Source organism: Perna viridis, chromosome 7 (genome assembly GCF_037379345.1).
Source record: "Perna viridis isolate PV_CMFRI_1.1 ecotype Kerala chromosome 7, ASM3737934v1, whole genome shotgun sequence".
Taxonomy (NCBI): domain Eukaryota; kingdom Metazoa; phylum Mollusca; class Bivalvia; order Mytilida; family Mytilidae; genus Perna; species Perna viridis.
Window position 1 is genome coordinate 26819895 of NC_142451.1, and position 26136 is coordinate 26846030.

The 26136-nt window shown below is 33.4% G+C and overlaps 1 protein-coding gene and 1 pseudogene across 2 annotated transcripts in view; one reads left to right on the top strand and one right to left on the bottom strand.

The window, feature by feature from the left end:
* Positions 1 to 1564: 1564 nt before the first annotated feature.
* On the top strand, positions 1565 to 2671 carry LOC148612061 (neuronal acetylcholine receptor subunit alpha-7-like). The gene has a single exon (XM_088593173.1). The coding sequence runs from the start codon at positions 1565 to 1567 to the stop codon at positions 2669 to 2671; it is 1107 nt and encodes a 368-aa protein (XP_088449299.1).
* Positions 2672 to 3123: 452 nt separating this feature from the next.
* The window catches only part of LOC148612062 (aquaporin AQPAn.G-like), a 32805-nt pseudogene continuing 9792 nt past the window's right edge, over positions 3124 to 26136 (bottom strand). The window contains exons 5-6 of the transcript XR_015924300.1: positions 13583 to 13770; positions 3124 to 3338 (exon numbers count right to left, since the gene is read on the bottom strand). The product of XR_015924300.1 is annotated as an aquaporin AQPAn.G-like (transcript). The remainder of the gene's footprint in view (positions 3339 to 13582; positions 13771 to 26136) is intronic.

Here is a 26136-nt window from a genome sequence, read left to right on the forward strand (position 1 = left end):
AATTGTATTTTTCATTGCAACACAAGGGATAAAGTTGGTAATTTAAAAAAAAAAAAATAACATAGATTTATTTGGAAAAATTGTGATGTGGCCAGGCATACAAATAATAAAAAAGTGAAAAGAATCAATATTTGAAAGGTAAACATCTAAAAAAATACAAATGACACACTAATAAAACGTGATCAACCTTTCCTCTTTATATACCGTTTTAGTTGTAAATTATGCATTTAGTATTTTTGGTCGAATTAACCTTTGATATTTGATTTATATTTATGATTTATTTGCAGTTTCGTCCAAAGAGGTGTTTCCCATGTATTTTCTGTGTATGTTTTAGGCCTGGTTATAAAGACACTTCTCCGTCTCATGTATTTGGTTTTTCTTATTTGTATTGTATTTGAAAATACCAATTTAATATATTACCATTTTAGCTTCAAGCTAACCAACATGTTATTTGTTTTCTAAAGTGTAATATGTGTGTTTAAACTTTAAAATTAAATTACAGATATAAGAAAATATACTGAATATGTAATCAGTCAGAACTTGTGAATTAAATGCGCCATAATTTGGATTACAAAAATTCACGTAAATCTTTAATCTAAACAATTACTAGGTAATTCTTGCGGAACGAAATATTTATAGGTTGCAGTATAAAATTGTGTATTTTATTTTTCTGATTTGATTCTTTAATTGATAGAGAGAGTCGGCACAAACAAAAGACAAAGAAAGTAGTAAAAAATTACAAAAGGAAGGAAAATATCTCACACTTTCCATTGCATTTACATAATTCCGACTAACGAGTGAATGACCCGTCTTCGGATAAAATTTAACTTTCGATTTTCAGAAAAATTTTGGCAGCATGTTACTGTTGAAACATCAACTACCGGCAAACAGGAAATATGATAAAGAGAAGACGAATGCCAAATTATTCTCTTTTCTTCAAAGTTCAAAAAGTAGTTCTCATCTAAATAGATCAGAAACGTAGGAAATTGTTCCGGACATGAAAACATTTTTGATTCTTTTATATATATTTTAACAGCGTATATTTATCGATTTGCCCTTATTGCTTGTCATTTGTTCACGTACAGGTTAGACTATTAAAAAGCAGCTGAAACGATTTATCTCCATCAAACCTTAATGTATAAAGACCAAATTAAAAATGTTGATATTGCTATTCAAAACATCTGAAGAATCACAATATATATTATGGTAACTATTGACCATTTTAATTGCAACTTTTTACCTAATGTAATTATAATGATACAATTGCATTAAATGTATATGAGAGAATGATAATCAATATACAGTATTTGTTTTTCAAAGAAATAATCACGTACTGTGAACAATATTTGATTTGAAATGACACTGGTGTTAGAACTTAATAGCACTGTTTTAAAAAATAAATTTAATGTTTGACGGATGGAATGTTATGTATTAATGAGATCCGTTAGCGTCGTAATACATAAAGCAGATATGTTGAATTCTAATGCAGAAATTTTATAATTGTAACAAATATATTGACATCATATTTATTTGGACAATAACATTGATTATGTTTCAGTTTTAGATGATGAAAATGACTAGCTTACATAACACAATACTTTATCTAGTATTTCTGATAAATGAATCATATCAGATTAGTTTGGATTTAAAACATCTGTATCAAAATATTACCGAAAACTACCACAAACAATTCTTTCCGTCGGCGAATGATTCTAGTGAGTTACGATTGTTTATGTCGGTAACTCCTCTGGTGATAAATTCAGTCAAGGAAACGGAAGAAACAATATCAGTAACGATGGTGACAAGCTTAGTGTGGACCGATCCACATCTCAGCTGGAAACCTTCTCAATTCGGAAATATACTAAATTTTACTATAACATCTGAGGATATATGGTTACCATATGTATATCTACAAAATGGCATGAAAGATCTTCAGCCACTCGGATACGACTCGATGTTTTACACTGTCCTTATGTATTCCGGCACAGTTATTTGGACACCTGGAGGAATCATGAAAGCAAAATGTCCAATGAATATTTTGATATTTCCATTTGATTCACAAACTTGCAGATTTATTTTTATCATGTGGGGAGCTGCAGAAATTCGCATGAAATTCATTCCATTATTTTTGCATGCAGAGCTAAATTACATGATAAACAATTCTGATTGGGTGATAACAAGTACCAGACAATATCTTGGGTCTAAGAAGTATCTTAGCGAATTTATTTTTGAATTAACAATTGAAAGAGAACCTTGGTATTACTTCATTATGATAATTTTACCGACATTATTGTTCTGTATTATGAACCCGTTAGTATTTTTACTTCCGGTAGAATCCGGAGAACGGGTCTCACTCGGGATGACAATCTTATTATCGTATGCGATATTTTTGACCTTAGTCTCATCATCATTACCTGTCTCTTCGAAGCCTGTGTGTCTATTGATGTTTGTAATGATTTTAATCATGATGATCAGTGGATTTATAGTCGTCGGCACCATACTGAGTATAAATATTTATCATAAAGATTATGTAAATATTATCTGTTTTGAGAGCAAATCCACAGGAAAGAAGGCTTCACATAATCTTGACACAGTGTTCATGATTTTGTCGTATGTTTTGTTTCTGGCAAGTTTACTAGCTTATTCCTTGGTTGTAGTTTCTTACCACTGACTTGTTGAAGTTTATATGAATGTTTTAGATTTCATATGTTTCAGTTAAGGTGTAAAGTATATCTATTTCATCATCATAAGTAAATGGACAACAAGTGTTTTATAGCAATACAAATCATGTCACAATAAGTATCACATGTGTCATTCATACCCGTCGTTTGACCTAGACTGATTTCAAAGTACCCTACCATACAATACACAATGTATCTCTGAGATATACAGTTTTTCAAGCAACTTATGAGTTTAGTATTCGATAATAGCTCTTGTATTGAGTAAGACGTCTACTCTCTATTCCCAATTGCAATCAGTCTTCATCCACAAAGTCCTATTCGTAATATTCACTTCCACGCCCTATTTTCCATATATATTTTGCATTCGTCAAAAACTATGCACTTTCTGAGCACGAAGTACACATAAAAAATAATCAGCTATTCACTATCATTATTTACTTAATACAAGATTTTACGTTGGTGATTAAAATAAACATTTGTTTATCATCAATTTGTGCGTTGTTAATATCAATTCTCAATCTTCATCGCCATATGGCAAATTCCCTGTTGCTCCATGTAATATCCTTAGTTATCTTCTCCATTGTTCCTAACTAAATACAATGGAAAGTTTTTTTTCTCATCAGGTGCTGTAATCCTTTTGGTTTGTTATCCGGACAACTGAAATTAAAATTTCAAAACTGAAATACAAAAAACCCTTATAAATCTCAAGAAGATAGTGAAAAGGGCTTTCCGTTATACAACGTGATTACGTTACAACGATGTAGACGATTATTTTCTATATCGAACCTTTATATGTATCGAGAGGTAAAATTGCAGTTGCAAAAGGTTAATTAAATTGCATGGATTTTTGAACATAATTTTATACTTAAATTAAACCAATTATGATATTAGGCAGGAAAGCGGATCTGAATTAATATCATGAATTGTATTCTATATCAAAATGTAATTACAACATGGACCTTTTCCAATCTTTAATATCGGCAAAAAGAATATCGACGTGTGAGCAGTGGGATGACTCGACTCGAATGAGTAAAAATCGAAACACATGGGCTAAAAGTGAACGCATGAAACAGAGACGGTCTACCTACATATTGTAGTGAACCGAATAAAAAGGATATTACATAAAAACCTAAAGGTAAGGAAACAAGACGTCACGCAAAAAAAACAAAACTGACGCACTAGCAATATGAACTCCAAAAACCGGGAGTGACATCAGATGCTCAAGAAGGGTAAGCATTTCCTGCTCCAACAGAGCACCCGCTATATTGCAAATGAAAATTATCCGGTAAAAATCCAGCGATACGTTTCAAACACTTTTCAAAATATGGCGAAATCTTTCATTTCAACTGAGTATCATGCTGTTAACGGAGTCTATAACTTGGAAATACTAGAAACATATCCGAAATTTGATGTGTTTAACTACCTCAAACAGGTGCATATTTTACCTTTCTGTGTCGTATAAAAAAAAAAAACTAGGTTCTCTTTGCTTCTGAATAAATTATGATCTTCGATTGTCTTTTTCAATAACTCCTTCGATGATAAATTCAGTCAAAGAAACCGAAGAAATAATATCTGTGATGATGGTGACAATCTTGATTTGGAGGAATTTACATGTCAGTTTTGTTGTTTTGCTGTATGAAAATACAGAGAATTTTACTATTACGAAGGAGTTACATGATAACCGTATATGTCATTTGAAAACGCCCGTCCACAGTCAGGAGATGTTGGTCATTTATGTGTTTTAGTGTCGTCATTTGACTGTTTAGTTTATTTTGAAGAAGTGTCATCTTTAGACCTTTAGACATTTATGTGAGTTTTTACTTATCTTATAAAGAGTATGCGATGGTGCATTTGTGGCATTTTTCTATAGAAAATTTCAAATCACTTGGATATGAATGAGTGTTATATCTAGTTTTATAGATATTGCGTTCGTGTTTTCAGACACTCGGGATAATCATGAAAACATAATGTTCAATTAGTTACTTATGTTTTTCCCATTTGAATCATAAGCTTGCAAATATATTTTTAAATGCGGGGGGAGGTGTGGGGCCTTTTGAAATTTTAAATTCGAATAGAACTCGTTTTATTTTACCGCCTGGTTACATGACTACGATTGCAGACTGATTGCAGAAAAAATTCCCAACGATGTTAGAACAGTCAAATTTGCGATGCAAATTCTTTGTCGTTTCCTCCGCGGGACTTGCACTCGTTCCGCTGTGACATCTATGGCAACACCACTTGCAAAAAGTCAAGCGCCAGCTAGGATATATAATAATATAGCTTTCGCTGGCCGGGCCATTCCTCCTCGTAGGATTAATCTAGGGCTGTATCTTAGTACACGATGTATGGTAGTACGAGACAGTTCATCTAGGTGTTATTATGTATGATAGAGGATCAAATTAATGATGTATCTCACAACAAATCAATATTATACAAACGTCTGCAAATTTTTGTTTGGTCGTTTCCTCTGCGGTCCTCGAACTCGTATCGCTATGACATCTATGGCAACACCGCCTTCATAAAGTACAGCGCTTTAAACCAATAGGCCATATATATATTGCACATTTCGATGTGCTGTATATTGTTTTCAAAGAATAACCAATTATCCGCAATATTTCAATCAAATACCACTCTAGTAAGTGGTCACCGTTGAAGATTGATAAAAATGACCTCTCATGCATGTGTCTTTTTGTATGTACTTTGTTAAGCACAAGAAAAATATTTTTATGGCATCGTGCCGTACGAAAACATTTTCCGAACTGATCTGACCCTGTTTGTCTCAAATTAATTAAAACATTATTTAAGTATTTACATTTGTATTACATTCCAGTGAATATGTTTCAACATCTTTTGGCTATTACGGTAATGTATAAATGTATTTATCATTGACTCCTCATGATACCTCATTTTAACACCTGTAATATTGTTTTGTAATTCACGGGCGTTTTCGGTGTACAAATCGTAGATTTAAATCAAGTTCCAAATGTGGACAAAAAAACTTAGATAGTTGGCCGCTGACTGGAGTTATAATCTATGAGAAAACAACCGGACGAGATTGGAAGTGGGCATTTAAGGAAGGTGACTACTGGTTGGAGGTGACCATTAGGGCAGGTAAGATTGTACATAGTAATATTTAAGAAAGTCATTTTCCTAATGGAAATATTGTTTATTTTACTTATAAATGTTAGTAAATGAAACAAATTAACAAGTAGTCAGATATTCTTCATTGCCGTTTAAATGACTGCATACTTCAGAAACAATGCCAAGCTGTATCATAGATTCTAAACCAAGACAGAACATCAAAAACATCAGAAGTCATGTTATTTATATTGTCAACAGAACTTTTTATTTTGAACTTCTGAATATGTCAGTGCCTGCTCAAACGACAAAAGAACAAAAATTCATGTATCAATTATGTAATAAGTTATATCTGTCAGTACTTAAATAATCAGGACGGTCTTTCTGTATCTTCAATGCCTTTTCGTTAAGTACATTTCCTTTTCAATTTCGTTACTGTCGAAAGTTTGCTCTCTTTTTAAGTGTTTTATCTGTATTGAAAGATATTCTGTGAAATGTTCCCGTTTGCCAATAAACAAATATATAATATGGACACAGTATCAGCGACGTCCTATATATGTAGAATGCAAGGACAGAACTATGAATGGCTAAAATATTCTGACGGAAGTGAAGAAACTTTTTGACACAGAAGTAGACTCGGGTTCTTTAAATTATTACACTTAAAGTTGTCCGCTTAAGAACAAGTCGTAACAAATTAGATATGCAAATAAACCAATTCTTCTCAGCTCTCTTCTGTTGGCTCTGTGAAGCCACAATCACACTGTGATGTTTCAAGAGCTATGTTTTACTGTATTTTGAAAGCGTAGCGAAGCATATCAAACCGTAGTAGAAACGTAAATAAAAGTAGAGACATGTAGTTCAAAACCGGAGCTGCCCGCATGTTTTATAAATAAAAAAAAACGTAGCGAAAATTGAACTGTATTAGAAACCTAGTACATAAGTATCAAAGCGTAGCGGAACATAAACAAACAGCGTAGCGAAACGTACAACAAACGTAGAATGAACGTAGTAAAACCTATTCACACGTTTCCTGTACGTATCACATCGTTTCTACTACGTTTCGTTACCTTTCAGTTTAGACGTGTTAAAGGTTGTCTACGTTCATTAGATTTGGCTGAAGGTTGTCATCACCGTATGCCATCTTGCCATAGGTGATAGTTGCCACTCATGTATGTACTCCTTCGGAATGAAGTACTCTACAAGCAATGATAAATAAATTAACACTGAGATGACCTCTCACGAAATAAAAGAAACATATATAAATTTGAATACGATATTATAAAAGCATCACCAATAACTTTGGCTTTGAGTTATACATTGGAAAAATAGAACGTCCAGGTAAGGTTGATTCTACGCGATTCAACCTTGCACAAGTTAAAATACAATTTCAATAATTCAGACAATGTTACGCAAATATTTCCAGGAATGTCCGCCGCCCATCCACTCGACTAACATTCAGCCTTCCATAAGCCTACTTACACGAGTGAAACATGGTCAAAAAATGAATTAAGCAATTTACTCTAAAGAATAAAAGCTAGATAACGAAACCAGGATTTAAAAGTAGAACAAATTATTTTTGTACAAACTAATTGCACTCTTTGATGATACACCATGAAATAACAAACATGTATAAATTTTAAAATGATATTAGTAAAGCATCAACGATAACTTAGACTATGACTTATAGATTGGAGAAATAGAAAGTCCAGATAAGGTAAATTCTACGTGATTCAAATTTGTACAAAGTAAGATACAATTTCAGTAGTTAAAAAAATGTTACGAACCATTTTTTTCCAATTGCCCTCCGCCAATCCACTCGACCGACATTCTCACTTCTATGAGCCAACCTACCCGAGTGCAACACGGTCAAAAAAAGTTATGCAATGAAAAGCCTTGAAATATTTTGCTTTCTTCTTACTTAAACAAATTATATTTTTACAAACAAATTGCGCACAAAGCACTATGAATCAAAATAGTACTGTCCATCCTAGAGACAGTGATTTTAGACCTGTTGTCTACTGTTAGTTTCTGGTAAATGACTGTGGGAAAACGAATTAATTAATCATGAATTAAGACAGGTGATGACAGGAGTTCACAGTAACTACTCTTCACCTAGCATGTACTGTCATCCCCTGTCGAAGACCGTGATAGGTTGATTGATCGATTGATTGATTGATGAGGTTCAACGCCCGAGCAGCAATATTTCAGCTATAATTATATTTATAATTATAGCCGGACGACCTCGGCATGTAACATCCCACGGATACCCCATTCCACCACCTGGGGTACACAACCCAGTTGCTCTGTACTGTCCTGAATTGTTTTGGTTAACCAAAGGTGAGAACAACATAACTCGACCTTTTACAAAGTAAACTTGTTTCAGTTAATAACAAACCATTACAGGAGTTTTTTAACCTACTAGTAGTATCTACTTTCGTGGCTTGTGACAGAAAAACAGTTTACAAATGGTCACGATATACAGAGGAATGCAAGAGAGATAAACCCTTACCTCTTAATGTCTATGATACATGCATAACGCATAATATATGTCTATTTTTTTCTTCTTGGGAGACAAAAAAAAAGCTACTTAAGTATCGCGCTTTTTTTTTTTTTATTTTTAAATTTATAAGCGTTTATAGCATGAAAACGACAAACAATGAATAAGTGTAAAAATAAAGAAAAAAATTATCATACGTCCTTCACTATTCTTAAAGTATTATATTCAATTTCCGTATTCGTACTCCCCTAAGAAATGCGCTTGTTCAATTTACCTAAAATTAGAGGGAGACGTCGGTTATGTGCATGGTGATCGTGAAAAATACATAATACGGTATTGGCTATATGCGTTTCGAAAATTAGCATCATGGATAATTATTCAGAAATATCACTAAAAAGTAGATCATTTAATATATTTACTTACACAGACCTAAAATTTAAATAAAATTTAAATAATAAATGCGATGATTACTTGTATTATTACTATGTAGCATGTCCATAGGGAACACGGTTACAATGTACATTTTGTATTACATGAAACAAGCTCGGAACATAAAATCCAATAAACACACCTTCCAGACAAGTTTAATTACGTCATGTATCTGTTAAACATACGTGTCCCAAAAAATAAATGAAATGTATAAAACGCACCTGTTAATCAAAGCATCAAGAATACTAAGCATTTTTTGTCATATACATGTACTCCCTTTCTTTCCCTCTCATCCCGATTTACATGTACATGTAGTACTGTTGAAAAATCTTGAAAACTTGTCCCTAGTAAGCAGGGAAATGCACGTGTCACCAAATGCAGTAAAAATAACAGTATAGTAGTCATGACAGATTGATTGATTGTTAGGGTTTAACGCCCGAGCAGCAATATTTTAGATATATTCAGACGTTGAACATGAAAAGGATGATAAAATAAACATGAAATGATGATAAAATTATAAATGGGATAGGACACAAGGATTATAGGGTCAACAAATTTTGATTGGCACTAGAATAAGGGGAGGAATGGGTAAGGTCGGGAAATTTAGCTTCCTGTGGCGGTGCGCAAAGGTTCCTACTCCTATCGAGTACCACAGCAGGGTTCTTCAATGTGCGAGAAACGTGGCATCTTTCCCAACACGGTGCACCACTACGGTTTGCGATCAGGTTTTCCGTAATATAGCCCAGCATGTAACCCACCAGGGGTATCCCATTCCACAACCTGGGGCACACAACCCAGTTGCTCTATGGGAAGATCGCCTTTTTCAAATTCCAGCCCCTTTTACAATATAAAACTAATCGACGTCTGAGGAGATGAAATTGTATCCAAAAACATTTAACAGATTAGTGCCTAATTCATTCATCTCTGTAATATTTGTGATATATACTCAAAAAGTCTGTCTAATCTTAAAATGATTTCAATCTGCCAGACAAAATTTCTGAACGACCCAAAAGTCCACGTGAAACTTTATTTTTAACCCGAAATTTCCTGAAAAAATAGGCCCAAAATTAGTCTCCCAAAACATGACAATCCACTCCTAATATGAAATTTGCTTCACGCACCGTATCTACGTTATCCTCGAGAGTCTATATACATCTCACTAAACTAAACTGTACTGAAACTAAATTTAATGGATTAGAAAGGTTTACTCCGTTTTACAAACACCTTTTTATAATAGCCCTTTTTTTTTGTATGATACAACCTGTGGTTCATAGACCTGTCTTTACATCCAGTTACAAAATACATGCGGGAGAGATATTGTTTAAAAAATGCGTCTGCAATTCCGAAGTAGAAACCACACACACACACTTGAGAAGATCAACTTTTAATTTCACCATATTTTAAACCAGAATTCACAGCAAACAGTTGCATTGAATGACTTGTAACATAAATTATAGTACAATGCATGAAATAAAATGTGACTACTACATTATACACTTTAAGTCAGTATTTAAGTTATTGATTCCTCTTTCATTCTTCATTTTGAACAAAAACTCTTAGACTCAACAGTAGATATGCAAATCGTTTTGAATTTTGCATGGCAGATACTCATGGGGTTCTAACCCCTATTTTTGGAAAATTTAGTCAATTTGTGCAAAAACTTGGACAAAATGGGCAAATGATCCAACTTAGGAATTCCTATCTTTATTGCCTCGTTTGTTAGCATATCCCATATTAATAAAGATAGTATGTGTCCGGAGATTCGACAACCGTTGCTCAATGGCTAACCTTAAATGCAATAATCGATAGTTTTCCTTGTACTTTGCTTACTCTTCTTAATATCGATAAATTTGATAACTTTTAGATTGAATGAATGATGAATCTAACACCTAAAGATGATTTAGGACATGGAAAACAGACATACACAACAAAGAACATGAAGTAACTAAAATTATACACAAAAAAGAAACAAAAACAAATGACTCAGACTCCACTAAAAATTGGGAGCATTTTTTAGGTGCACCGGTAGGGTAAGCGTCCTCAGCTTTTCTAGAAATACCGCGTAGCTCAAAAAACAGTCAAGTCCGGGGTAGACGAAAAAGGAAAGGAAAACTATGACACGATGAACAAATGCTGATGGATACACCGCAACGATCAACGAGTTCAGGGTGACTACTATAAAACTTCTTTAGAGATGACTTGAATCTTGTGACAACACAATCTGTTTCAGAAGCCTAACTGTAAGAAGTCTAGCGCGATACAAAAAGTCTGCGCAGATATAGTAAGCTCTGGCACAACGTATGAGTTGTGATATGATTACTCTGTACGCAGGTGCTGAAATTAGGATAGTTTAAAGATAATACGTCATCTATATAGGGGAAACTGAGAATAAAGGATCTAGCCAAACGATATTCTTTCTTCCGGATCAAATCAGCCATAAAGTCAGCCTCATAAGAGTGAAGGAATTGGTCAACAAGTAAAGGAGCACAATTTGTTCCAATTGGAATGCCGACAGTTTGTTGAAACACACGTCCACCACACTGGACGAATATATTGTCGATAAAAAATATCAGCATTTTGTAAACATCTTCCTCTGTATATTTGGAATATGATTTGGAATTATTTTTTAGAAAGTATGAGGAATCTCTACCAAGAACTATATATTTGTGTCTAGGTGTACCATCTTTTTTGGAAAAACAACGATGTATAATGTTTTTAAGTCGGGGTTTGAAGTGAGTATGGGGAATAGAAGTATACAGTGTTGAAAAATCATAGGTTTTAATGCTATTTTATTCAGATAGTAGTCTTGAACTGATTGTCTCCAAAAGATCTTTCGATTGTTTTAGGATCCACATTGAATTAATACCATTACGGGAGTAACAAGTGTTGTAGTAGGACTGCAAACCCTCTTTGACAGTTGTGAGTATAGAAGTTTAAAGTTTTGAAAGAGGTTTGGTGGTATATTTTGCAGATCCAGCTATATGAAAAGTTGTTTGTATGGATTCTAGTGGAGTTTAGGAATCCATGACATAGACGGTAAATCACAATCATCGTCCTTAGTAGAGAGACCAAAAGAGGATAGCACAGATTTATGGTTTTCCACAATCTCTTCTTTGGAGAGTGTGGTAGCAGTATAGGTCTTATCAGTGCTATTATTTTCTACGTCTAGCTCTGATAATAAACATTAAATGTAAAACGTTTTGCAGACAAAAACAATGTTGTTTTTGGCTTTGTCTTCTGGTAGACAACATGTCATGTATAGTAGACAATGTTTTTGCTACATCGGTGTCTGTGAAAACTGATGTAGCTTTGGCACTCAGTGACCTACTTGAAACTATCATTCGTTACAAAATTAAAGACCTCACGGCCTTTAGCCACTCTGACAGAGAATCAATGTCTTCTTGTTCTCGTTTTATCCATTTTCTTGCATAGTCCTTGACGGCATCCATAAGAACTTTAAAGTTATAATTCCAATTTATGGAGCGTGGTTCACGGTACTTGGGACCTTTAGAAAGGATATTACGCAGATATTCGTTTTCGATGATAGTTAAATATCCCGTAACGACGTGACCAGAAGGACCATATTTGAATGGAGAGTTTTTGCAAGAACAGTCAGGTGGTTAAGCCTTGAAGTTCTCAATCTCGAGGTTCTGCAATAGCCTTTTATAATTGAAAATGTTGGATGCAATGGGAGAAGTATAGGTGTATGACATAATTGGGATGGATTTGTTTTTGAAATATAGGGGAATTTATTTTGTTCGTGCCGTTTTTGTGACATGACAGACATGGAAAACAGACATACACAACAAAGAACATAAAGTAACTAAAAACATACATACAAATTAACAAAAGCAAATGAGCAACTCGGACTCCAATAAAAACTGGAAGCATGGACCAGATGCACCGGCGGGGTAAGCGTCATTTGCTTTTCTAGAAACACCTGCCGAGTTGGTCATAAAAAGTCAAGTCCGGGGTAGACAAAGGAGGAAAGAAAAACTGTAATCTGTTGAATAAATCAGTTTTCATGGTGCAGATGGATACACCGTAACGATCCACGAGATCATGATGACGAGCATAAAACGTCTGTAGTGATGACTTGTAGCAACATAACCCTGTTTCAGAAGCCTATTTGTTAGTGTTCTACCGCGATACAAAAAGTCTGCGAAATTTCGGCAAGCTCTGGCATAACGTATGAGTTATATGAACACTCAATACGCAGGTGCTGAAGGAATGTTGCCAAAGATGAAAGGAAAGTTGACAATTCTGAATGAAAAGTCATCACGTTTGTCCTAAAGTTTGATCAATAGTTTTCCTTTACGATCGATTTCTAAGTGTAGGTCAAGATATGAGGCTGACTCTACAGTGTCTGTAGTATCCTTTATCTCAAGTTCTTTGGGGTAGATTCGATGTATCAAATCCCCAAAATTAAGATTGTTTAAAGATAATACGTCATCTTTATTGGGGAAACTGAGATGAAGGATCTGGACAAACGATATGCTTTCTTTCGGATCAAATCACTATATGTTAGCCTCATAAGAGTAAAGGATTAGGTCAGCAAGTATAGGAGCACAATTTGTTCCAATTGGAATGCCGACCGTTTGTTGAAAAACACGTCCACGTTTCAAAAAAAGTACTTTACAAGTTGATTAAAACTATTTAAAACAGATTACATAAACAGACATTTTCTAGTATCAATTTTACAAATTTGCGATCGGGTTTTAATATATTTATTATTTCAATACACATTTCGGCAGATGAAGATTTTTGAAACTCTGATCATGACAGTTGCTAGATGTATGTTAGTAGGTCAGTGATGAATGAAGCCCGACTCATGCAGTCCCGCACATAATTACAACCGCCATTTACTAAAACAAAGGTAATTTAAGGTACAACTTACCAAAACTTGGAGAATTGTTTTACTGGTAACATGAATGACTTCAGAATTCGTCGATGATGGAAGTGTAATGTCTCGGTAAATGCAAACATGACATCTTATTTGTTCACTACAGATGCTCTGACGTTTCAAGCTTCTCTGTGACGTCAAAATCGATATAAAAATGCTGTCAGTTTTGTTATGTTGTGTTTCTGTATTAAGATGAGGGTTTATTCAATCGTTAATATCATAGATTAAAAGAACTGAGGACTTTATTTTACACTAAATATGTTCTTATGTGTTATTTAAAAAGATTTTGGTTACTTCGGGAAAACATTATCCCAACTTAAAACGTATCGTATTTCGACGTCAACCAGATGGACAAGACACTCCGTAACATACCCACGTAGTGTTCTCAGCCTTTATTGAACATATGTTGAATAAATGATCCTATCTCAGACAATGTAAGTCTATCGTATATATGTATATATGTATATATATAATTGTATGTTTATAATAAATTCTACACTTCATTTTAGACGTGCACATGGGTAACATACGCCCAAAGAGAGTAAAGGCTTTGTCCTTAAAATATGCTAGTAATTTATTAAATTGAAGACCGGGGTCCATCTTTTTGTCAGGTAATAACAGTAAAGGCCTTATATATGTTCATACCTATACTGTACTGCAATCGCAAAGACAACGACAATAAAAACGGTTCATTTTTTATGAAATTACAATTACAAAGCTTGATCAAATCTAGATAGGAACATGGGCAAAAGTGTCTCCTTTTTGTGCTCACTTCTCAAATTTATCCTTTGAAAGGGAGAAGACAATACTTCTGAGTACAATTAAACCTATTGTTTGGACACCAAAAAATAAAAATGATCATCGAAAATGTCAGTGATGCAGTTTCTAGCTTGCCAGGAGCTTTTTAAATACTGGTACCGCGATAAAATGAAAGTACGAAGTTCTTTCATTAAGCTTACACCGGTAAATATATATGTTTAACACGAATATCGGCGATTCGGACTGACAAGAACCAATGCCATACCATTTATGATAGTATAATGCGTTGTTTCATTGGTGTTATGTGAAAAAACAGCGGCACATTGGACAATATCCTGTACTTATCACCTATTCGTTAAAAAAAGGAATTTCACAGAGCTTAGGGTTATATAAGACTTGATTTTTTACTTTCAATTGTACAATTGCACTACCTCATTTGTCAATGTCGGCCTTACATTTCGAACTGTTAGAATTTGAAAAATGTTGGCATGCCTATTAAACACTGCTCCGGATGGCTAGCTCTACTTACTAATAGCGATTGATTCATGCATATGACAGAATGTGAGCTGATCTAAATTAAAACGTATGGAATATTCCTACCATCAAACGTAAGTCATACAAACAACACAATCATGATTTTTACCCCATTTGTTTACCGACGTGAGCATATTTGTTGCGTACGACATCTATGTGTCAATAGATCATTAAACTAGCTTTCCATCGATTTATAATTTTGTCGTATTTTAGTCCGGGTACATTAAATTCTCAAATATTGATAACCAGGACCCGGTTCCACAAAAGTATACTGAAATCTGAGAATATTCTTAATTTCCAATCAAAGTTTTATTTTAATTGATGACGTTTCCAACAGTAAAGGATTTTCTCATACTTGAGTAATTTGTCAAGTCAAAAATATTAGTTCCAGCTGCATGAATAATTTTATCAAATCTGGCAAGCGATTCTAATACGATATTCCGCAATATTCCTGCTTCTTATGTTTATATTAATATGTTTATTTGGATGTTCTAAGTTTACCAATGCCCCGCTTTATTTCGCAAGTACACTATACTTCTTTTCTGTCAATCAAAAGTGGCGTTTGATTGTAAATTTTACATTGAAGAAATGTTGATTGAAAAATGTTTATTTAGGAGACGATGTATTGCTGAGTTGGAGTTTTTGTTAGCTGATTACGAACCATCATCGTGTTCCTTCAATGATTTCTTAGGATACAATTATTGGTTGTATGAAATTCTAGTTGCCCGCAAAAGACTCATCTTAATTTTATTACTTAGGATCGAATAATAAATATATGCGTCTGCTTGAAATTGGAGACCAGAAACAAAGCTCTACAATTAGGGGGTCCCAGACAGTACTCAAAGCAAAATCACAGCACTTCTGATCGCATTGCTTTATCGTGACCCAATTTAGCCAGCAATGAAACAGCGATAGCTGCTGAATACCTAACTGATCAATCAATGTATACACCCTGAATGAAGCTGAGACAGACCGGATTGCTCATCCGAGAACAACGACCAACACAGTTATCAGTACCACTTCTAATGCTTTGAATAGATCTACGAAACAAACAAAAAGATTTAAACGATCGTTGATCACAATAATCATTGTTTTCCTTGCTACCGCCATCTGTGTTATCCCAAGCATCATTATAAACATTCTTTCAGCGTTTGACACTGGATGTTGTGATATACACAGAAAATAGAACATAGAATTTACAAATATTTTCATTGTTCTGAATCCTTCGGTAGAGACAATATTATTTATCTTACGATTCAGAAATTTTCGCAACCAGCTTAGATGTTGGGTTTTGCAATAATTAAGTAGTACTCCAGCGAAGAATCATGCAAATTCTGTAATATGCGATACACCTCCAAAATGGCTATTTATTTTTATTTTTGTAATTTATTTGCTCATGTGATGAAATATTTAATTATTCATTACAGTTGGTCTTCTCTTATGCTATGATTCACACTGAAAATCGAATGGTTTCTACTGTATTTCAATGTCATGTACATAATTATGTCCCTTTATTTTGGATTCAACTGTATTGTATGTTATGTTTTGTCGATACAGGTAGCGAAATCTTCACTTGACAATTTAGATAGAGATAATAGCCTTCAAATGAGTAACTCGGCGGGTGTTTCCATAAAAGATGAGGATGCTTACCATACCCGTGCACCTGTTCCAAGCTCCCAGTCCGAGTTGCTCATTTACTTTTGTTACTTTGTATGTATCTTTTTAGTTATTTCATGTTCTTTGTTGTGTTTGTCTGTTTTTCATGTCTTGTCTTTGTCCCTTGACTATATTCTTCACTAATAACTATATAATGTATGTTGTATACATGGTTGTTGAACAAAAGCAAAAACGATTTAGTCATTGACATTGTAACTTCTATTTCAAGGAATAATCAATTGTAAATTCCATAATGCGGTAAAATATTTTAAAGTATTTGTACAATTGTTTTCACTACAATTTAGATGATAAGTTATGTAAGGACCGCTTTTGGCCTCATAATGTTTGCATTTTTGATAATTTGATTAAAACGAATTTCTAGATAGTAGTAGTTTTGTAAAATTGTCAAAAACACTGAATACAAGATGTTTTTTTAAGAGATTTATGACGTTATTCCTGAAATAACAGTATGGATTTATGTAAAGTTTACAAAAACCTTGAAATTTAAACTTTTCTGCAATTTTTAAGGCGGTTGTTGTGTGAAACAGAAGTGACCACACATTTGTTCACTCAAGATATCTTTAGAGTTGTAACTGACAATTATACACAAAATATATTAAGCATGAGAATGTGCACGCATGTGGCCATTGTTACAAGAGTGAAAAACTACACAAACTCTGATATTTTCCAGCCTTTTTAACATATTTTTTATTCCAATTTCAGCCAGGTTTGAAGGGCATTTATGACCGTATATGTTCAAATTATTACCATAACCTTTTAAATTAACTATAAAACACATGAAAGGATGGGAGAAACATCATAAAATTTTCTTGATGTAGACTTTGTTTTTGATGCCAAATTTTGTCTTTACCAGACCAACTTCTTTAACGTTTGATTATAGAAAAGAACCAAAAGCTAAATATAAAACTGAACTTTTTAATAATAATGACGCCGTATTTATGATTAAAATTAATTTTCAGCCCTGACTGATAACGTATTGCCCTGTACTGATAACTTGCTTTTACATACTGGATTTAAAAAAAAACATGCACGTATAATATATATGATATTTTTGTAACTTTTCTTGAGTTTTAGCGATATCTGTGCTGATCTGTATGCCCCCTCCCCTACTTCATATGCACTTTCATTACATTGTTTTGTGGCATAACGTGTTTTGCCCCCTCCCCCCGCCCCCAATGTGTATCATAGGAAAAACATTCTAATTTTTATGAAATACAAATTAAACATTCAGGTGTGTTAACTTTTAAAACTATGACTGAAATGAACGGAAAATTCGATATTTTCCATAACGAAATCCTTAGCATCTAATTCTATGAAAATGAGGTTTTTTTTTAATTTAATATTTCAATTTCTATAGCATACAGGAAGTGCTAATACAGGTAGCACCTGGGTTATGATTCCGGTGTTTCTTTTACATATCATTAGTCCGTAACATTGAGATTTTCGAGTACTGTGCATATGTAGATAGACAAATGCATGTTGGGTAGATTCACAAACTCAAGGCGAAGTTGCAAGTCACAGATAACATTTGACATCGACATTTTTTAAACATGAAAAACTTCGTCTAAGGTTGAGAACTGTCAGTGACAACCAACATCGTTTTATTTTAAACCACAACATAGCTCAACTTATGCTGTCTGTTTTTGAACAATAAATTTGTTTACGTTTTTACAACTGATTAAACGGGTTTTGAGAAATAATGTTTTTGCGTATTAGGAGATACATTTAATAGAACTAAAACAGATAAGCAGTGTCGTCCCAAGGAGCCATTGTATTATATCAATGTATATCAAGTTTCGAAATGATATGTACCTAAATATAGTGTCAAATTTAGTAATTTTGTTCAATCAAATCACGCTCATGCATATTAAACTAATTTGGTAGAATTTAAATTTGTGATAGATCTTCATTTTTCGCTGAAGCAAAGTCATAACAGATAATATAAAATAAATGCTAGCTAATTTCTGCTAACTAGTCCATGCAACAAAAATGCAATATTTTTCCTGTAGATATCAATTTGATACATTTTGAACTCAATAATGCAACTTCGTTAACAGGGAAGTAAAGTAATTTACCGGTTCTAAATTATCTAAGACAGTGTTGCCTAATGTAGGCTTTGACATTGATAAAACAATGTTAAAAGGAATGATTCATGAATATACGCATCACAATATATATTTTAGGAACGATCTATAGACAGTTTATTACGAGTTCGATGATTTTTTTCCCTGTGTTTGCAATATGTAAAGGACCACTTGCTAATTCAAAATTGTAAGCACGATTCTCATCATAACTACACAAACACATTGAGCTTCTGTTTATATAATGTATTCCATTTTTAGAGGCAGTGCTGAACTTTCTTTTCTTAACGCTTTCCTGTCATGCTATCAAAAAATTGTCGACCAAACTTATTCAAATTTAAAAGAGAACAAAAAGATATTTAAAAAAAAATTTAGGATGGAATAAATAATTGACAGAAAGTGCGTGCTGTTGTCTCTGTTAATTGCTTATTTCACAAGGAAGCACAACTACAAAAGTATATATAGATATAGTTTTTTAGGTACACTCCTTGTATTATCTTAGTATATCAATATTTTGCGAATTTTGCACATGGAAAGTGGGCAGATAGCTCACCGAAAAGAGCAGGCTTGATGGATGCCGCCAGAAACAAGTCTCAGTTGTCTTAAGAAAGTATAAGCTGTTTCTTCGCTTGAAATGGTAAATTTAGGATTTTCAACATGCAAGCTTTTACCATAGATTGTCGAAAACTATTTTAATTCAAGTATATGATGTAGGAGAATCTGTTTCGCCCATGAAATCAGTAGAAATATTGTAAAATGTGAAATAGTCGTGTGCATTTTTAATCACCAACTTAGAATGGAAGAAAGTATTATACAAATTTGTTTAGTTTGAATATGATCATGATGATTAAGTCTTAAAACAACAAAATTGAAGGTAAATATCAAATATTAAAGGTCTCCTACAGATCAAATAGTGGTCACAATATTTATTAGTCTCCGTCTATATTAATTGGTACGAGCCACATTACAGACATCTTTTTACCATACAGAAAAAAAATGTCTAACTAAGAGAAAGGACTGATAAATTGAATATTAAAAAAGAAAATATGTCACAATGTTAAATTCCCCGAAAGCATTCTAGAGTATAATTTTATCGAATAAATGTGATTCCGTTTATTTAAGATTTTAACAGCGACATCATGTCGTCAACTGTACGTTTCCTTGTTCCGTCTTACGTTAGGTAAACATATGCGTTTTCTGCACATGTACGAATTACAAGAGTGATTTTTCGCATTAATTATGACACGGTGATATACCAATGGATAAAAAGTTCTCTTTGTTTAGATAAAACGTACGTTCAAGTCATTTATTAGTATAACGAGAGATTTCCACTGAATTGACGAACGGACGTACCTACAGAAATCGTCTGATTTGTGAAGTGGGGATGATCATAATTACAGTAAGAAATAATGCAAAAATTAAGGTTTAACTGTTTTTATATCCTTGAAAATAAAATAAAAATATGGTATGTCTTTACAAACCAGGCCTTTTATTAATTTGACTGAAAATTGTGTAAACATTTCGTACGTACCCTTCGTTAATAATGTTATTTTGTCGCCCATTAATTTATTGCTTTATTTACTATTCAAAATTTCTTATATATCATGATATTACCTGAATAGAAACAATCAAAGTATTTTGGATTTTTTATTTCTTTGAAAACAAACTGCAGGAGCGTCACTTAAAAAAAAACATTTTGAAGGCAAGGTATGAAAAAAAAATTGAGAAGACTGAATGTTTGTTCATAGGCATCACAGTTAAAAGTTGGCAGTATCATCTCATTTCTGAGCAAGTGGAAAAGACATTAAGCGCATATGACGTATGGAATTCTCAGTCAATGTGTATTTAAGCTTCAGGTGGTTATATGTATAAAATTGTTATTCCCACTAAGGACACATTACAAAGTAAACACGTTTACAAGTTTACACAATATAGAGTAGACTCGGCAAATTACTATTATGAAAGTATATTATTATACACCTACTGCATGCAGTTGACGGTGGTATACTAAATTACCGGAAGAGGTATGAAGATCGCCATAGACGATCTCTGAGTGAGTTAATCTATTATATCATCCTCAATTGCAAACAATATGTGTTATATTATACAGGATATCATGGAGTTGTTATTTGGATATGTTTTAAAGAATTTGTCTAAATGTATTTTGGAAAATTCCCCAACCCTCTCTAATACTTCTTGTTAGTGTCATCAAGATGAAAAAATAGTTTATATTAGTATTATATTAAAATCTACACACGGGGTTTTCTCACTAAAGTAAAAATGACCGGTGATTTCCAATTAAAATGAATATCTTATAGTTACCAGGATCAATACAAAAATAACATTATAAAGGAAAAAAAAAAACAAGAATGATTTTCAACGATGGTAATGAAGGTGAATTACATGACAAACATCGAACAAGAATACTACCGAATTAATCAACATACCGACAGAGTCCTACTGTGATGCATAATTCTTATTTGTTTTCTTTCTTGTATGTTACTTCATTGAACAATCAATTTTGATAAATCATTTTATTTTTTTTCAGAAATTATTAACGTAATACCCCAATGCGCGGTGTTTAGACTCAATAATCTACACTCAAGTATCCGAAAAGAGAATCGAATGGAAAAAACAAAACAAAAAAATAGTTTAATTAGTTACATTTAAAAATTCATTTGATTTTGCGGGAGTTTTAGCTAGTTACTTGTTTACTTGTTTACTGTGGCGTACTTCAAATTATTATTTTGGTTGTGTTAACTTGCATGAACAATATCAGTTCCATGAACCAATTCCAGTCTTATTGTCTAAATGTTAGCTTTAGACTCTGTATTTTATCATGAGATTAAATATATATATATATAGAAATACCCTAGATACACATTAATTTTCGATGCAATAAATCAAGTTTTGATATAAAATGTCGAGTGATCGCCCTGCCATTTGACGTTTAAAAATAAAAAAAAAAAAAACAGGTGTTTGACTTTTAGTGGCATTTAGGATTCTGCACGTTTGCGATAAAATATATCATGTGCTTCATAAAAATGTGTTTTATTCTATAAATTAACTACAAAACCTTTATAGATATGACATTTATCCAACCCTTCACTTTAAAACTTTAAGGTTGAGAAAATTAAACGCCTGTATGCATGCAGGCAATATTCAATTGAAAATTAGCGTGACTTATCACCTATGCTAAAAATATGTTTTTGAATTTTAATTTACTGTCGCATGGGCGGAACTGGTGGTACAGGGGTTAAGAACCCCCCCCCCCCTTTTATTGGAAAAAGTTAACTGAAAATTAACTCGACTTATCATATAATCTATAAACTGTATCTTTAATTTAAATCTACTGTCGCATGGGCGAAACTGGTTGTACCGAGATTAAGGACCCCTTTTTATTGCTTTTTGCGTGCAAAATCAGCACAAAAACGAGCTTTTACATGTAATAGCATGGAATGTCATTTTTCTGCCGATCCATTCCTTTTTACAATCTCTGGATGTTCCTCTGCTGTCGCATTAATCTGCTTATCGGAGGTACTGCACAAGAGTAATCAAGGGAATCAAGGTTATAGCGGTAATCAAAAGAATGTAATCCAGGGACAAAGACCAGATATGGAAAACAGACAGACACAACAAAGAACATATATACAAAGTAATAAAGCAAATGATCAACTCGGACTCCACTAAAAACTGAGAGCATGGACAATGTGCACCGGTAGCGTAAGCGTCCTCTGTTTTTTCTAGGAACACTCGCCAAGTTGCTCATGAAAATTCAAGTCCGGAGTAGACGAAAGAGGAAAGAAAAATTATGACAATCGGAACAAATCAGTTTTCGAATTCATGGCGCAGATGAATATACCGTAGCGATCCACGAGTTCATGATGATGACCATAAAACTTCCGAAGCAATGACTTAAATCTTCTAGCACCATAACCATCGATTTCTATGTGTAGGTCAAGATATGAGGCTGGCCTCACAGTGTCTGTAGTATCCTTTATCTAAAGTTCTTTGTGTTAGATGCGATGTATCAAACCCCCGAAATTATGATTGTTTAAAGATAATACATCATCTATATCGCGGAAACTGAAATCAAAGGATCTAGCTAAACGATATTCTTTCTTTCGTATCAGATCAACTATGAAGTCACCTCATAAAAGTGAAGGAATAGGTCAGCAAAAAGAGGAGCACAATTTGTTCCCATTGGAATGCCGACCGTGTGTTGAAAAATGCGTCCACCACACCGGACAAATATGTTGTCGATTAAAAATTCCTGCATTTTGTAAATATCTTCCTCTGTATATTTGGAAGATTATTTGGAATTATTCTTTACAAAGTATGAGGAATCTCTACCAAGAACTATTTACTTGTATCTAGGTGTACCATCTTTAAAAAAAAAAAACAACGATGTATAATGTTTTTTAGTCGGGATTTTAACTGAGTATAGGGAATAGAAGTATACAGTGTTGAAAAATCATAGGTTTAATATTTGTATTACATATTCAAAACACATATGGCAAATGTTGTGTTAATATTGTTGACATTTCTAGTGAAGATGTGAACTGGGAAATAGATAGCAATGAATAGGTTCTATAATTTGCACTTGCACTTATTATAAATCATTTCTGCCTGCTTTCCCTAACGATCTGTCGCAGTAGGTCCTGTAAGGGCGAGTTTCGTTGCGTTACGCTCGTTTACGGTGAAAAGATAACGATGAAGCATGTTCCTTATCGCCTTCAATCATATAAACTTCCCAGTGGTTTTAAATTTTGTCAAACTGTCATGAATGCTTTGACATCGACTATTTTGCGGGCCCCATGCAGGTCCGGGTGTTAAAAGAATAGGCCTGCAGCAGCGCTAAGCTTGTCGTAAAAGGCAACTAAATAGTGCTGGGGGCTAGAGCGCTCTGGGATGTGTGCCCCAGGTGGTAGAATGGGGTACCCCTGGCGTGTTGCATGCTTGGGTTGTCAGGCTATAATACGGAAAAACCTGACCCCATTGTCCTTGTGTCCCATCCCTTTTTCATTTCATCACCATTTCATGTTCATTTTATCATCAATTTCATGTTCATCGTCTGAATATAGCTGAAATATTGCTGCTCGGACGTTAAACCCAAACGAACAAACAAACAAACAAACAAACTATTTTGCGGGGTTCAAAACGTATGCCGTTAACATCGCATATTCAATTCAATAGAATTTAAATATGCAATATCCGCCGATATTGTTCCCCGTTTCTCGCTCTTTTTATATATTTCGTTGAAAATACGGAGACGTTCAGAAATGTAAATTTTCATACTGCAGACTTGTTGTTTTGTAAACAAAAACAGAATTGTCGGAACAATAGAAAATGAATAGATATGGTGAAACGCAAGAAATGCACCACCGTATAACCCCCTATAGTAAATACTCAAAAAGATTACCCAAAAGGTCTTTAATAATGGTAAGCATACCTTAGAGCAGCACTGAATGGTCTCAACAACAAGAATAATGATATTTACGCTAACAGAACAAAGTCAGTAATGTTGAACATTTTGAATTTCACAGTGAATTATATTTTAAACTTGATATTACAGAGTAACAGGACAGGACATCACCTATCTTTTGAGCAGAGCAGAATAAGTGAAACCCTTACAAAACACCGAACCAAAGTCATTTAGATAGTTGACAAAAGCAAAGCTAAGCTTTGATAGATCTGCAAAAAAATGTATAAGCGGGGAATTTCAACATAGTGTACAAATGACTGATATCGAAAATTAAACGACTTAATCGGACAACGATCCATATTGAATAAATTTAAATATGCTATTAATCCGCCAGCCGTGGAGTGATTGAAACCTGCCGTGAAGGCAAAGGAATATATTACCAATAGATTCATCTCATAGTTTACAGGACTGAGTAAAAAAATAACATTTCTTGATCATATTTCAGTCAAAAGAATAAAATGAAATGTTAAGAAGTTGTTTATACATATTTATTGTATATAAAAACTGCCAACGGAGTAATACAGCCATATTGCGCTAGTGCTAATATCATTATATTGGACCTAGTGCATCTCTAGAACACCTCTGCTATAAATTATACTCAAGAATGATAGAAAATGTATTACTATATAATAAAATAATTTATATTTCTCAAATATATAACCTTGATTAATAAATTAGGGTTAATATATTATAGTTAGAACAGAAGAATGTCCAAATTGCTTAATTTTAACTATGACAACAAGGTTATTCGTCAGAGCTACCCGAAAGAATTACATTTCTTCTGAATATTTAGCACCGCTTCACTGAAATTGAATGATGCAAAGACATCAACATATTTATGTTAAGAACGACTGCCAAAACAAATTTTCGGACAAAGGGATTTAAAATTTTATGCTACATATGATAAATTTTCATCTCAAAGAAATGCCCGATTTTAATACCAATCAATTTTCTTGACTTATGACGCGAGCCAAAGATAAGCTTCATTTAAAAAAGGAAAAAAAATGAATGAATACTTGAATAACTTTCAATCATTTCTAATAATTCGATGGACACATTTAAATACATTTCCGATGAAACAACTCTTGGGAATTTGTTAGCAATTAAAATGGTTATATTTCACAAACCTTATTTTATCATGTTGGTAAACTTTCAATATATTCTTATTCAAAATTTTAAAATTAAATCAACAATATATCCGCAAGGTCGCTTAAACTTTATCAAGAATTCATTTTCTCATTACAAGCTTCTTTCCTTTATACTATGAATAGTGAATATTATTTAGCTCTTACAAAGATATAAGGTCTTAATGTTCTATTTTGGTCAGAAGTTGTAGTTTTGAATATTATGGCCTATACAATATAAAAACAACGACTTTAAAGCTAGCATGTACGCGGAACGGGTTGAAACAGTCGGGATAAGTCTTTCTTGTATATATTTGACGTGGTACTGTGCTGTTGAAATTATAATCAAGTGACATTGTATAAAAATGGAAATGGTTTGACTGTGTACTAAAAACCGTGAATTTCAATTACGAATATATGTTATATCTAGCTTTACCAGTCACCGTTTCATTTCAGATGCATTCATATGAACAATTTTTGTGCCAGAATCTGACTGAAAACTACTCCAAACGACTTTTGTAGCGGATCCAAAAACTATGAAATGTTATAATCGTGTATCTTCAGAAATAAAGTCCTTAATTAAATCCTAAAATCACCTTTCCCGATATTACTGATGTTTTTTTTTCACCTTAATATTATGTGTTTTCTGTGGAGATTAATTCAATTCAAGAAACTGAGTAGACGATTTCTTTGACGATAGCGACTTCTTTTATTTAGGTCAATCCTCTTCTCAGATAGGATCTAGTGATACATGGAAATATCACCAGAATTACTGCAACTTGGATCCCAGATGCCATAGTGACGACGAAATGTCCAATGAATATTTTAATATTTCCATTCGATTCACAACTTTCAGGTTTATCTTCATAATATGGGGATATATAAAAT

Coding starts and splice junctions, on each gene's coding strand:
- LOC148612061 (XM_088593173.1), top strand. CDS start 1,565: ATGATGAAAATGACTAGCTTACATAACACAATACTTTATCTAGTATTT.